Source organism: Rhea americana, unplaced genomic scaffold, assembly GCF_003343005.1.
Source record: "Rhea americana isolate MKP2758 unplaced genomic scaffold, rheAme1 scaffold_334, whole genome shotgun sequence".
Lineage (NCBI taxonomy): Eukaryota > Metazoa > Chordata > Aves > Rheiformes > Rheidae > Rhea > Rhea americana.
In genome coordinates, this window is record NW_028186462.1 from 619,465 (window position 1) to 634,517 (window position 15,053).

General features: G+C 54.9%; 1 protein-coding gene across 4 annotated transcripts in view; it reads left to right on the forward strand.

The window, feature by feature from the left end:
* The first annotated feature begins 696 nt into the window (after positions 1–696).
* Positions 697–15,053, forward strand: part of KIF1A (kinesin family member 1A) — a 61,697-nt gene continuing 47,340 nt past the window's right edge. For all 4 annotated transcript variants that reach the window (XM_085311181.1, XM_085311182.1, XM_085311183.1 and 1 more), the window contains exons 1-8: positions 697–849; positions 10,475–10,551; positions 11,917–12,096; positions 12,505–12,570; positions 13,199–13,377; positions 14,080–14,191; positions 14,472–14,549; positions 14,889–14,954. In XM_085311181.1, coding sequence (XP_085167307.1) covers positions 744–849; positions 10,475–10,551; positions 11,917–12,096; positions 12,505–12,570; positions 13,199–13,377; positions 14,080–14,191; positions 14,472–14,549; positions 14,889–14,954 — 864 coding nt within the window. In that variant the 5' untranslated portion in view covers positions 697–743. The remainder of the gene's footprint in view (positions 850–10,474; positions 10,552–11,916; positions 12,097–12,504; positions 12,571–13,198; positions 13,378–14,079; positions 14,192–14,471; positions 14,550–14,888; positions 14,955–15,053) is intronic.

Here is a 15,053-nt window from a genome sequence, read left to right on the forward strand (position 1 = left end):
CCTGTGCACCTCGCGGCCATGGCCCGCACCCCCAGGGGACTCGCAAGCCAGGTGGCTTCTGGCGAATCGCTCGGGGTCGACCAGCTCTGCCACTGGCTCCCTGCTGCTGGAAAGGGTGGTTGCCCAGAGCGACCCTAAGATGGTCTCCGTGCCCGGGAAGGGCACCGAGGAGCGGTGTGCCGGAGGCCTGAGCTGATCCGGGGCTGGGGGTCAAATATTTTCAACTGGGAAAAGCAGTTCTCGGGAGGTGAGAGTGATACACCTCTTTTTTTCCTAAAAGAAACAATTTGTTTCTGAACTGCTAAACATGCAGTGCTGTTTTGTGTTTTCAGAATGAAAATTTTTGGTCTTTATTATGGGATGCAACGTTTTTCCATTGGAATGTGTGACCTAGGATAAAAAGGAGGGCAGAAGATGCAAAATAAAGGCAAATTGAGGGATGATGCAACATGCTCTGTTTTAGGTCAAAGGAAACATTTTGTGCAGAGATGAACTGACGTTTCCAGGAGATTTTGTTTCACTGAAAACCCTAGGAAATTATTGTCTGGGCTTGACGCAGACTTGGTTTTTCATTCATTTTTCTGGCAGTGCCACAAGACAGTGGTGTGGTTCTTCGCTCACCTCTCTGCGCAGCCAGGGCAGGGCTAGGGGACAGCTTGGCTAACCTCCTTTTCTCATCCTTTCCAGGACGCTCCTCGTGTGGTTCCGCTCCCCGTTAGCAGGACCCACCTCCGGCCGACAAGATGGCGGGAGCGTCCGTGAAGGTGGCGGTGAGAGTGCGGCCGTTCAACTCCCGGGAAATGAGCCGGGAATCCAAATGCATTATCCAGATGTCGGGAAGCACCACGAGTGAGTACCGGCCTTTGGGGACCACTGCAGCCCGGTGGAAGGGGAGGCGACTCAGTTATGCTGACTGTAAAGTGGGGCTGGCAGGCTGAGGGGATGTGAAACACTCTGGGCCTTGGCAGCGAACGATGCTGTCGAAGAGCGAAGGAGCGCGTGTGGTTCATCCGCTCGTGAAATGGCTGCGTGCTGCAGCTGTGACAGCAAGCAGTAGGCCGTTGGGACCTTCAGCATAGACGTTCATCATGCACAGTGTTGTCTGGAGGAGAGAATGAGGATGGTGGTGGTGGAGTATCAGCCTTTCCACGGGCAAATACAGTCTTGCCAGTGAAGTGGCAATATCCACGAGGCAGCTTTTGAGCCATTGGTTTGTGGCAGTACCAAAGAGGGCAGCCCTAGACAGCATCCCATGGCAAACGTAGGTGAGAGGAATACTTAAAATGCCTGAAAAAGCTAGTGTGCAGCTCTGGTTGTGGGCACCGAGCATGACCGTGCCCAGGCTGCGTGCCTGAGTACGGCTTGAAAGCGTGCTTTTGCCAGCCAGAGGTAAGCGGCTCTGATGGGTGAGGCTGTGGGCGCGTGCCACTACGCCGTGCCCCTGGGTACTGCGAGCCGCGGGGCAGCATTGCGATACGCTTCACCCCTTCTGCAAGGCTTAGAGTCGCAGCAGCGACGCGATGAAGGGGCTGGAGAAGGGCAGGAAGGGAAGCGCGGTTTTTATTTTTCCAGAGCGCAGTGCTGATCTGAGACTGTGCTGTGTGGTGTGTTGCTTCATGAGAGCCTTGGACACGGCATGGCTGCTCCAGGAGGACCAGACGCTCAAGCCCATGTTTCCTTGGGCCCAGCAGCTGCGGTGGGGAGAGCAGGACCAGTATGGAAGAGCTTAGGACCCAGTGGAGCTAGCTCTGCTGTGCAGCGTGCTTCCTTTGCTTGGCCTTGCCAGCCTGGTGAAGAACCTCCTCCTCCTTCCAGCCATCCTTTTGCTGCACCGCAGTGCTGAGTGGCCTCGCTGCACCAGAAGGACCAGGCCAACGTTGACACGCTCCCATCTGCAGTGTACAGCATGGCCTGGACAACGGGAGCCCAAGCAGCTTCTAACGCAGGACTGAGGCTTGCTGAGGGACCAGTCTTTTTCAAGGTGGACATGGCTGAGGGTTTCGAGAGCAGACTTCCCGTGAGGGGCCTCTCCAGTGTTTGCCTCTCTCTAAGTAACGGGTGCTGGAAATACGTGGTGGAAAAGGCAGCTGAATCCCTCCCCTTTGGCTCTGAAAACCTCCAGATGGGGCAGCGTTTAAAATAACTCCCTCCTTCCTGCCTGGCTGGAGCTTCCTACGTCACTGGCAGTGGGTGAAACACCGGCGAGAGCCGCCTCCACGGCGCACGCCACTGGGCTGCCATGACAACCCAGGAGGCAGGCTGCTGGCTAGGGGAGAGCAGCCCACCCAAGGGTGTCAGGGTGGCTCTGCAGTGCTGCTGAGCCCCTGCCTGCCAGGGACCTGCTGGGGAGCAGGGGGCAAATGGTTGAAAGGTCTCCGATGCTGCACAGAGCCTTGGAGCAGGGTCTGCGTGGCTGCATCAGTTCTCTGATGCCGGACTCTGACAGGTCTCTGCCTGGCCTCTTCATGCGGAGATGCTCCACCTGCCCGGGACATCCATCCCGGAGCTGCTCTCGCTCTCCTTGAGGAAGCTTTCCTGGGCCAACACTGCAGCTGAGGAGACAAGACGGGATTCAGACTGGACATCCCTTTTGGCACTGCTGGGAGGGGGCCTGGCTCCCCCTACCCAGGCCTGGATAGGTGCATTGGCTTTCCTCCAACTCCAGAGTGGTCAGGTTTGCTCAGCGGTAGAGAGGTCCATCAGGTTCTTTTGCCTGGTGCAAGAGGGGACAGCTTCCAGGCATGGCGGCAGGGCATGTTTGGAGCGGGGCAGGCGTTTGGACAGGCGCATCCAGCCTTTGCGTGCGCACCGTGAGCTGGTTCCTCCTCCCTCCTGCTCAGTCTGAGCTGAGGCTCGGGGATGGCAGGCCGCAGCTCCGGGCAGCGGGGCTGGCAGGGACAGTTTTCTCTGTGGGCAGCTGCAGCTCCCAGCAAGCCCTTTGCTGACAGCAAAGTTTTCTCGCCTGCACAACACAGCAGCCACTGAAACGTGAATCAACAAATCATCGGCTAATCCTCTCTGCTGGGAATGAAAGGGGTTTGTTTGCGGCTCCATGGGCCGCACCAGCTCAGCACTTGTGGCAGGCACAGCCAAGCGGTTTGTCTGGCCCAGAAAGGGAAGGAGGAGCTGGGAGCAGAGTGAAGGGGGCATGCAAAGTGACTCTGCTTGGGAGGAGAGGAAGGGAAAGGGGTGTTGGGAGCTGGATGAGAAAGAAACCTTGGATGTGGGGCTGAGAGGCCTCCAGAGTCTCCCTGAAGAAGAAACCTTGCCTAGGTTTCATGTATGCTGGCATTGAGGAGATGATCCTTGGGTTTTTTTTTTGCAGTGCTCATGCCTGGGGCCTGCATGGGGCCGGGATAGCCCTACCACGGGCTGCACGTCCCACCTATGCCTGCACTGGAACAGCCCCCTCCATGGGTGGTATCACCCGAGGCACAGCTGGGGGTCTCCATGCACTCATCTCCCTGTACAATTTGCTGATGAGGCATTGGGCCTGGGTTTTCTCCTTGCCCACGTAAGGGGCATCAGTGATGATCTTGTCTTTGGTTTCAGTGACTTCAGGTGTGAGGGACTGAGGTGGCTTGATACGTGCTGGGATATTTTTTCCCCAACACTCATCTGCAGTATCCTGCGAGCAGAGCTTTGGTCTTTTTCCACTCTCCATCCCACTCAGGTTACCCGGCAAATCCAAACCTTTCTTTGCCAGTAGAGAGAGCTTGCAAACATGAGGTCTTTCTCTTGGGTGCCTTCTCTCCACCTGGGAGCCTTGCCACTCACAAAGTTTCCTTCTTCTCCAATAGCAGCAAGACTCTGGTGTCCCTTTCTCGTGCCAGATGAGGGAAGGCTGAAGGATGGGCCAGCAGTGCCAGTGACACTCTTGACAGCTCAGCACCACCTGTGTCAGGTGCTGACTCTCCTTGCAGAAAGGGCAAAAAGAGGAAAAAGAAAGAAAGAAAGAAAAAAAAAGAATTTTGGGGGGCTGAAGTTCCCCCTTTCCAGGATTATTTACAGAGACCATCACATGCCCTAGAGAGGGTCTTTTTCGTTCATAATCAATTAAACACCACCGCGTGGCAGGCCTGGCAGGGGAAGCGGGGCAAGGAGGGAAGGACCCGGCCCTTCCCTGCGGTCATTTTTGTCCCCGAGTTTCCAGCCTGCGGCGCCGCCCCCTCGGCTCGCCTCGCTGCGGCCGGCCGGCCTGCCAACACTGCCGCTTTGTTCGCGGGGAACGTTCCCCCCGCGGGCTCCTGCTGACGCCGGCCTTCCCAGCGTTGCTGCGATGCGCCCTCGCATCAATAGCCCCGACCCGCTTTCTTGGCCGCCTCGCGTTGCGCCCGAGCTCTCACCCTTCGCCCTCCCCTGGAGGAACAGGGAGGAAAAGACCTCGGCTTTCTTCCCGCCAGGCTATTAATATTCTGCGGCCAAAGCCGTGGCTCTGAGGGCAAGCGCGGTGCTGAATGGCAGAGCCTTGGGAACCTGCTGCCCTTTGCTTTTGCATTTTCCTCCTGAGAGCTGGCTGCCTCCAGCTGCTGTTGCCCAAGCCACGCTGGAAAAGATCCACCAGGCCACCTGCAAAGTCAGCTGAGGTGCGTTTCCAGCCTTCTCCCAAGGTTTAGTTTCCTCCCGGCAGCCTGGCAGAGCACCTCCAGTATTTTATTCTATCCTGAAGCCTTGTGATATTCTTCAGAAAAATGTATCTCATGGTAAAACCCAGGACGTGTTGGTTTTCGTTTTTGTTTTGCTCAGTAGTTGCCTGTTCTCCACGTTCTTGCAGTGTTGATGGCTCTTTATGGTAATGGAAACTGATATCTCCGGATATTTTCCTCCTTGGTCTTTCATTTGTTCGTCTCTCTTGTCCCCTCTCTTGTTTGTTTTCCCCCTTTGGCCAGAGCACAGATTTCTCACAACAATTTCGGAAAAGCTCTGGGGCAACTGAAGACAGATGGACTTCAGAGCTGCCCCTCGATAGTTTCTCAGGCTTAGGGAGAAGTTTCTCCTGTGGCTAAAAGTAAAAAGGGAGGGAGAGAGAAGAACGAAAAAACACTAACAGAAAAGGGTGCGAGGAAAACCCTGGGGCAGTACTGAGGGGAGATCTTTGGGTTTCGGTGCAGATTTTCTTTCCCGTTTGCAAGCCCACCGTCGAGGCTGGCGGTGGGCAAACCAAAAGAGCAGGAGCCGTCTGTTTTCCCTGCTTTCTTGTGTGCCGGCTCAGCGGCTCCGGGGCTGGCTCCTCCCCAGGCGGGCCAGGCCAGCTGGGCGGCTGCAGCTGGAGCCGCCGGGCACCCAGCGCTGCTCGGTGCCGTCCCCGGCTCCCTGTCTGCCCCGTGCCCAGCGCAGGATTGCACCGGCGCGCAGAATAGCCTTGTTATGTGGGCGCCTTCCTGTCCTTCGGCACATGCCCGTTTTGCCGCCTTTGCCTTGTTTTCGCAAGGGTAAAGCTTCCGTTAGCTCTGGTGGAGCTCCAGGTTTCCCATCTTCATCTCTGTAGCTGTGGAGTCAAGCAAACTAGGTACAGGGCAGCTCAGAGGGCCAGCATCTGCACCCAGAGTCAGGCCCCACTGCGCTGCTTGCGCCATAGGGACCCAAACCACAGGCTGTGCTGGGGTGTGCAGAAATGCTCCCCTAATCCTGAACCCAGGCGTCTCGGGACAGGGCTGCTAAGGTCTGACTTTATGGGGTATGCGTTACATGCCAGCGCTCCGCGGGATGGGCTCTGCCACCCTGAACTGGCGAGACCTTACCGGCAGCCCTGCCACTCCTGCACCCATCAGTGATGGTTGTTTGCCTTCCCCATCCTCTGACTTCGGGGAGGGTCACCATCAGGGCGTTTGCAGGCTGTCTAGGTTTCTTCAACATCTGCTTTTTCAGGGCACTGTCTGAAATCAGCAGGAAAGCTAGTTATGAGGCGTTTTCTGCGTGAATAAACAGGATAAGGAGTTACACAGGCAGGTGGCTTTGGAAACTGCTAGAAGCAGCAGGCAGCCTGGAGAGAGTCAGGAGACTGGGTAATGTTCCTTTTTCCCCTTCTTTTTATCTCCTGGGAAATAACCTGCCAAATGCACAACAGATAAAAATATTTAAATCACAGCAGTGTTAGAAAGGGCAGATTGGACCGCAGGGACAATCTGAATGGTGGCCACTGGGCCAGTGGCAGAGGACTGACCTGTAAGGCCGGTTGGACGGGTCGGGAGGAAGCAGGGACACGAGGTGCTGTGCTACTGGGCCAATGACCCGGCTGCGTGTGGGCAGTGCCTGCTTCAGGGGCACCCGTGTGAAGTGCTGGAGATGTGCTGTCCACCTAAGTCTTTGCATCTCCCGGCCAGAAGCCATCAGAGCTGCTCCATTGCATGACCATCGCAGACGCTTTTGTTTACGGCTGTCCAGCGTGAGGAGAGACCTGCTGAAGTAACCAGGGCTTGAACACGCGCTGTCTGCTTCAAATATGCAGCAGCCCAACTAGGCAGCCCTCCGGGTCGTAGCACGGAGCAAAGGCCCAGGCATGCGCGATGACTTTTTAGCGTGGATCTCACCGGGGATTTACGTGTTCATTGTTTGCGAGCCACGAGCCGGCTCGGCTCATGGGTGGCTGGAAGATGGGTAGTTGCTATGGAGATGGTATTTCTGACCCCTTCCTCCTGGGAGAGCGGCTCTGCCTTCGATAATTAGCTCTGATCTTCCCGGGATGCAGGAGGTATCCAGAGCATGAAGCAGGCTGCCTCCGGCGGGCAAAAGCGTGCCCTTGGCAGGACACGGGGGAGCCAACGCCTGGCCCCTGCCTCCCTTCGCCTCCGGGAGCAGAGCTAAGGTTCCCCGTACGCCCGGCGACTGCTCCCTGCCACCTGAACGCACTTCTCTGGGCAGGAGCACGTGCAGCCTCCCCTCCGCTTCCCACCGAGCTCCTGCTGGGGCTGAGCTCCCAGCAAAGGCAAGGCGTTTTGGGGGAGGGTTTGTTTGAGCTCATCTTCCTCTGTCCGTAGCCCTCTCTCTGTCGCATCTAGCCGTCCGACTCCTTAGCGGTGCAGTTGTAGCGGGACGGCTGCCAAGGCTGGGGAGAGCGGCGTTCGGACCCTCCCGCTCGAGCAGGGCTCCGGAAAGCAGCGTGAGAGGTGGGTTGGGGGAGATGGTCTCAGAGATGGTGTGTGCCTGCGGTTTCACAGTTCAGGTCTGTGCAGTGCTCCTGTGTCCTGACCCTCCTCCCCATCAGTTTGGCCTTTTCTTGTTGAATGGTTATTGACTGCATCAGTACAACCAGACGTCACCTTAAAGACTACTCCTTGCCTTTCTGCATCTCCTGGCAAGTCCAGGAGTTGGAAAGCATCTGGGAAACGCAGCAAAGTGTTGAAAAGGCTCTTCCTCTCCTGAAATCACCAACAGAGTGAAGGATGCGTCAGCCTGCCCAGCTGACTGTGGGGGCTCTCTGACTCAGCGAGCAGAGAGTGATGGACACTGGAGATGGCCTAATTTGATCTGTCGGAGCCAGTGCTCTTCCTCGCTGAGCTGCTGGCAGCAACCATCAGTGCACACACGCGCAGGAGATGAATTTCCAGGAGTGTGAGCTGAGGATGTGCCCTGCCCCATCTTGATGGCTTTGTTTCTCCATCAGGACAGCGGTGAAGTCATCTTTTAAAGCAAGCGAGCAATGAAGCTGGTTTGCAAGAAGGCAAAGGGAGGAGGATATGTGCTGCTGCCCAGCACTGGGGCTTCCTGCAAGACAGAGCCCCTGTGTCGTGTCCTTGTCCCATCGCGCTGGCCCTTGCGCAGACACCTGGGGCTGATGCAGCAGCCTACGCAGAGGCAAGTTGCACAGCAGGGCAGATGCTTTGAAAGCTGATGCGGTGAAGGCCTGGCATGATACATCAGATCTGTGCTGGACTGAGGGACTGCAGGATGTGGGGACTGCTGAGGCATGATGCTTTTCCTTGAGTTCCCCTGCTTGGGTTTGCAGCCTGAAGCTGGACTAGACTCATGGCCTGTAAGAGGCGGAGGAAGACACCTTCCAGCAGGGCAGAGCCAGGAAACTGGGGCTGAGCACTGGGGAAAGGAGGAATAAAAAGCAGCTGGGAAAAAATATTCTTTAGGGGAGTGTGAGATCGAGTCTGGGTACTTCATGTGAGAGGCTCCTGCTTCTCTGCAGGGCTGTTTTTGTTCTGCTGCTGCATGAGGGGGAAGACTTTGGTGGCCACAGCCCCTGGAGAAATGCATTTAGAGATCTTTAGCATGGAGATACTGTGCTTCCTAATCCTTCCCCAGCTGTTCCCCGGCATCCTTATGGAGTCAGGAAGATAAGAGCAGCTAGGATGCTTGTCTGGAGGCATGTGGCAGCTCACCCCTCTTCTCCAAACCTTTGGCCCTCTCTCTTCCTCTCTTTCCTTAACTCCTCGCCTTTGTCACCTTTGCTTTCAAGGACACGCTTGCCAATTTGATATTCCCAAGCCTGTTTCCTAGCAACCCCGGTGCTCGTGGGGAATCTTCATCATTAATTTAGGTCCCAGGACGTACAAACTACATGCAGAAGAGTCTTTACAGCCTTCTGTTTTGGTTTGTGTTTTTCTTCCACTCCCATCCTGCAGAGCAAGAGCATATTGTCACAGGATTGAGAAGACCCCACCTTGAATCTTCAGTGTGTAAGCGCTCGACGAGAGCCAGCCCCATGGCATGGCTGCCTTGCCTCTGCCAGGGAGAGAGACCCACAAACCTCATCCGTGCGAGGCCTTCCTCAGTCTCCCTCTCTCCAGACCCACTAACACCCAATGTGCAGGCGGAGGCAGCTTGCACACATGGCAGCAGCCATGGCGGGGAGCAGCCCTGGCTGACACTGTCGTTTCATCTTCTACGCTGTAATGCCGTCCGGCTCTTCCCTGGTGAACCGGCTGCCCCTCTCGTGCCCGTGTCCCTCAGCCCTCCGTTTCGCTGTTCTCTTTCGGCACTGGGAGCTGATCCGTAGCCTCTGTCCGAGTCTCTTGGCACGTGAGCTTTCTGCCTTCCCTGTTCTAGGTTGGCCACTCATCCTGGAAGGTCGTGTGAATGTCGCCTAAAATGGGTGATTGCTGGGTCTCGTGATTATCCTGCAGTTTTGAGGTTCTTCTGACGCATCTCTCTGAGCGCCTGTTATTTTAGAAAAAACATCATAAACACTCTTTGGGAGAAAAAAAAAGCAAGCGAGGAAGAGAAATGATGCAGTCTCCCATTTCCATGGCAACATCCTTTTCACTAGGAGATGGGAAAAAGCAGGCTCTTGTTTTCATTGGCAGTTTAACACAACGCATTAATCACCCTGCTGGTGCTGGGAGAAAAGCAGGTACTGAAAATAAAGCACAGAGCCGGATGCAAGCAGAGAAACAAGAGGCTTGAGCTGGAGGGAGCTTGAGGAGGTCCGAGGAGGCTGCAGGCTCTACTCACCATCCAGCAGCTCTAACACACTTCTGGGAGCTCCCTAGAAGATCATTTGGACTGAATTGGAAGGATGTGCCCAGTTTAGCAGAGGGCCTGGCCTGGCCCTGGCAGAATCCAGGAGGTGGCAAGCACCGTAAGGCTCTGTGCTGAGAGCCCGTGCTGGCGTTACTGGTGCTGAATCTTTGCCATCTAAGGCAGCAGTTTGGTTCCTACCTGCCAAAGGCCTTCTTGGCCCCTCTTGTGCCCACTTCCCAGCACATCCATGCCAGGTCTGCCAGAGCCGTGGGCATGTCCCAGCCTGTCTCTTCCTCCATTCAGGAGGGACAGCTTTGCCCTTTGGGGATGAAGAAGGAGATGTTGTACCTGTCCCTCTCCTCATCCCTCCCAGCAGTGAATTGTGATGATTGACCATAGGAACAGCAGCCACTGCAGTGAGGGTGGCATTGGCAGCCCAAAGGGCTGGAGATCACTGAGGTAGCCTGACCGTTGGCTGAAGGTTCAGGACAGCACAGGGAGAATACACTCCCTTGGGATTTGGTTGTGGCCGGCTGCTGCCTCTCAGCCGGCAGGCACCTGCAGGCGGTGATGGTGCCCATTTCCAAGCTGGGGGAAGCACAGCTAGGATGAGAGAGGCTGGAGTCCTCCCTCACGGCTGTGGCCAGCCAGCCTCAGTGGCCGGGTACCAACTAGTGTCCAATAGCAGCACAACCCTTGCCTGACATCAGCCATGTCTTCAAGGGAATATCACGTAGCTTCTGGGAACAGCAGTCCTGCTCTTAACTGAGGTCCACTATGGGCTTGTGAAAGCGATTCTGCCTAGGGGGGAAAGCGTGTGCTGGGAAGGGCCTGGGGTCTTTGCTGACGTATCTGGCCGGGGAGGTCGTGATGGGTTGTCTTTTGTGAGGGGGAGCTGGTTGACCATCATGTACAAGCTGCAACGGCTGTAGAAAATGGGTTAAAGCAGCAGCCTGCGAGCAGCGAGTGCCTGCTGCTGTTTGTTGCTGTTTTGGTGAGGGTTTGGTTGCTAAGGAAAGGCTGAGGCCTTACTGTTTTCATCATGTTCCTATCTGTTTGCCCCTAGCTATCCTGAATCCAAAGCAGCCCAAAGAGACACCAAAAAGCTTCAGCTTTGACTATTCCTACTGGTCCCATACCACGGTAAGTGCAATGATGCCTGAGCCCTCCCTCGAGCTCTCAGATGGGGATTAGGTGAGGTGGGAGGGCCCAAAAGCCAGGGGGGATAACGACCCAGGTATGACAGAGCTGTGTCCAAGGAGACTGCCCTGACAAGTGAACTGGCTTGGTCCTGGTTGGATCACGGGGTCTTGCCTCTGTACAGGACCACTGGGTGCTGACGAGGGAGATTTGCATAGCAGAGCTGTGGGAAATCCCTGCGGCTTTCACGGGTGGTTGTTGCAGGAGCACGGGGTGAGACATGCCCCACATTGGCTGTATAATGGTGTTCCCCTTGTGTCTGCGCACTTCTGGCACTTCCTCCGTACAGAGATTTTAGCAAAGGGGTCTCCAGGCACAGATATCCCCCAGAACAGCCTGAATTTGGGCTGCCCTTGGCAGCCTGAGGGTGAACTTGCGGGAGATGGGAAGTTAGCTGTGTGCAAAGTAGTGGCCTGCGAGAGTCACCGCAGCCAGTGCTCAGCCACCTGCAATCTGCTCCTGGACAGGAGCAGTTTTAAACTCCTGCGACTTTGCTGAGCTTCCCACTCTATAACTGTTTTTTTTCAGTACCAACACATAGACTGTAACAGTCTGCAAGGGCCACTGAGGTACCTGCTGGTGGGTCCTGACTAGGTACAACTGCTGTGAGCAAGCTGGCAGCCTTCCTCCATGCGAGGGAGGCCGGGTTGTGGAGCAGGAAGGTCTGTAGTGGCTGCTAAAGTCAGTCCTGCATTTGAACCCGTGCTTGTGTCCCCTCTGTTGTGATCCATGCCCAGGTACCCACCAGCAAGTCCCACTAAGGGACTGAATTCGCAGGTGGTCTCCATAGTCCAAGCCCCGGTATCAGCTGCTCTGGCTTCCCAGCATGCTGCTGAGTGTCATGCCTTCTTGCCATCATTGGTAGATCTCCCAGCTCTCAGCTCGAGGCCCTCAAAGGTTTAGTGGGGCAGAGACTAGCTTTTACTGTTCTCCAGGTGTCTTGGAGCACCTCTGACCTGTTGCCTTCATTTCCCTGTGTCAGAAACTTGTAACCAAGGAATGAGGAACCAGAGCTGGGTGATAGAATGCAGCCTGGTAGCACCCAAATCTAAGATCTCCTTCCCAGGCCTGCAGCAACATCAGGACACCCTGTGTGTGTCTTCTTGAAATACAAGTGACTTACAAGTGACTTCACGTGGCGAAGATTTGGGCTGTGAATCTCTTCTAATCTGTGTAATTTTGGTGAGGTGACAGGAATCCCCCAGTGAGTGTGGCAGAGGAATCAAGTCCATATTGTTCTTTTTCTCTGATCTTCGATTTAATTTCTCTTTTCTTCTCTCCCTCCTGACCTCCCTTTCCTTTCCGCAGCCCGCAGACATCAATTATGCTTCTCAGAAGCAAGTGTACCGTGACATTGGTGAGGAGATGTTGCAACATGCCTTTGAAGGCTATAATGTCTGCATCTTTGCCTATGGGCAGACAGGTGCTGGAAAATCCTACACCATGATGGGGAAACAAGAGAAGGACCAGCAAGGCATTATCCCACAGGTACCTCTTGGCTGGGCTGGTGAAAAGCTACTAGTTCACCTAAGCTGTATGTGATACCCAAAGAGAAAGCACAGTGAGGAGAGAGTGGAAAGCAGGAACTGAGCTGAGGGAAGTGAGCTGCGGAGGTGTCACTGGAAGAAAAAATGATTTATTCTCAGGGCTTCCATGGCTGTGCTTGCTGAGAGCTGCTCTATGCATAGATCAGTGCCACACAGAGGAGGCTTTGTGTCTGAGTGCAGGGGCCCCTCAACATTAGCAGGGGCGTTTCTGCCAGCTCCTACAAGAGCTGTCTCTCTCACTGTGCTAGTCTGATTTTGGGGGCAAGGAGGTAGGCAACATCAGAAATCCTTGCAGTCTGGGCACCCCCCGGCAAGGGAAATGAGCAGCCTGGCCTCTTTCTCTCTGCAGCTCTGCGAAGATCTCTTCTCCCGAATCAATGACACGACGAATGACAACATGTCCTATTCCGTGGAGGTATGGACCACACCCCCTGTGTAGGCTAGCACAAACCTCCCAGGAGCATGGCTGCTAGAGACCAAACATGACCTTCTGGCAGCTCCCATCGAGCTCTACAAGAGACATGCATCAAAGGAGTCCAGAATTACTCTCTTGAGTCTAAGAGAAGAGTAAACCCTGTTAATTCTCATTGAAACCTGTGCTTGGTTTCCTGCCCTGTCCCAGCAAGCTTTTGTTTAAGCTTGTCCACAGCCCATCCCATCACTGTATCACGTGTGCACAGGAGAACTCTTTCCCTCCTTTCTCTTTGTTCCTTCCCCTTCCTCTCCTGTGCATATGCATGGATAAAACGGACCCCATTTATCTGGCTACATGACTGACACCAGCTGAGCGAATGACCTGCTTGTATAGTGCCCTCCGTCAGCTCCGTGTTACTCAGGTCACCTGCTGAGCTGACAGGAGCCATGTTGGTGTGCAGAAAGGCCGCCTTGCTGGTGTGTGGCCATCTCTGGGATATCTCCTTCCTTGGGTGTGGGGTGCTGGGCAGCTTGTGCAGGGAGGTGAGCTGTTCTGAGGTTGGCTAAGGCTGACCACATCCTAGGTGGTGTTCAAGGCCCACCTGCTGCAAGCTGTCTCTGTCTCCTAGGTGAGTTATATGGAGATATACTGTGAGCGTGTGAGGGATCTCCTGAACCCCAAGAACAAAGGGAACCTGCGGGTGAGGGAGCACCCCCTTATGGGCCCGTATGTTGAGGACCTCTCGAAGCTGGCTGTGACCTCCTACAATGACATCCAGGACCTCATGGACTCTGGGAATAAGGCCCGGTGAGTGGGGAAGTGGTATAGCAGTTCTTCAGGAGAGCCAGATTTCAAAGAAACGTTTCCAGAGAGCCCTGCTTAACCTCCTTTCTCAGGTTGCCTGTCTTGGCTCTCTGAGAAACACACTCTCTCTCTCCCCTGTCACACATCGGGCAGCAAAATGTTCCCCCTTTCCAGGTGCTGGCCTTCAAGCTGGAAAGATCTAGAAGGACTTGGTTCCTCCACGCCCAGGCCACACCATTGCCTCCTGCTTTTCCTCCTAGTCTGACTGCTCTAGAGATGGCAGTTCACTTGGGTCTAACATGTACAAGAGATGGGGACCTTGGCTTGTTTTCATGTTGTCTCCTTAGTGCTATCAAAGCATCCTGGAAGCAGATGGTGAAGGTCTGGGCATTTTGCATGTGGGCCAAAGCCTGCTGAAGTCAGTGGAAAGGTTTCTCTGGTATTGGGGATCTTGATACACGGTCTCTGTAAGAAGCTGGGAGCAGTAGAGGGTCAGTTCCCCTCTGTCCCACATGAGAGGCAGGATGTGAGCTGCCTTGACTGATCACTCCTGGATACCAGAGTCCTCTTTTATCTGCAGTGGCCACTAGATTTGCCTTCTGTGAAATAGCCTGTCCTGATATTAGTCCAGGCCCCACTATCAGCTGCTCTGGCATCCTGGCACGCTGCAGGGTGTCATGCCTTCTTGCCATCATCTCCCCACAGCACAGTGGCTGCCACCAACATGAATGAAACCAGCAGCCGCTCCCATGCCGTGTTCAACATAATCTTCACTCAGAAACGGCATGATGCCGAAACGGACATCACCACTGAGAAGGTGAGAGCAGAGCCACCCCTGCTTACCAGAACATTAACCTCAGTTCTGGCCAAATTGGGGCAGCAATAACCTTGCAAAGTCCACCTTTGCGTTCTGAGTAGCTTCATGCTACGTGATGTGTTTGTTCCCTCTTTTGAGTCCATGACACAGCAGGCAGTGAAACGCCTGCCGCACTGTGCGCTGGCTGTGCACTTTGTTGGGGGTGGGTTTGCCAAGTGCTCAGAGAGCAGGCTGGGTCTTGCTTCGTGCGCACGGCTAACAGCCTTGTCTCTCGTTACAGGTCAGCAAAATCAGCCTGGTAGATCTGGCAGGGAGTGAGCGAGCTGACTCCACTGGCGCAAAGGGCACAAGATTAAAGGTGAAAAAACAGCTCAGAGCTAGTGCAAGGGCACTTTCTGGGGGTGGGGACAGTGCATCTTGTCGCCTTGCTCTGAGGGGCATCATGTCCTTTCCTTACCTAATTCCCCACACACCGCAGAGCTAACTGTAAAAGTCCTCACTGGGGTTTGTTTGAGAGCTGGCTAGTGCCAGTTCCACCAGAGTCCATAAGCCTCAGTTAGGAGGTGCTGGATACCCAATAAGGCCTGTCACCGTTCCCCAACCCTGTACCAGGGCTTCCCCATCCTCCTGGCCTGTTGGGCTTTTGTGTTGCTCTGAAAAAGAGCCTGAGGATCTGAGCATTTCTTCTTTCCATCAGGAAGGAGCAAACATCAACAAGTCCTTGACCACACTGGGGAAAGTCATCTCTGCTCTGGCTGAAATGGTACGTTCTCTGAGCAAAGGGGGTTGGCGCAGGGGGAGAATTGCCTTGCATGAGTCTGCTCAGGTGGTGAGCACAACCTCTTGGCTGTGCTCTCAGCCA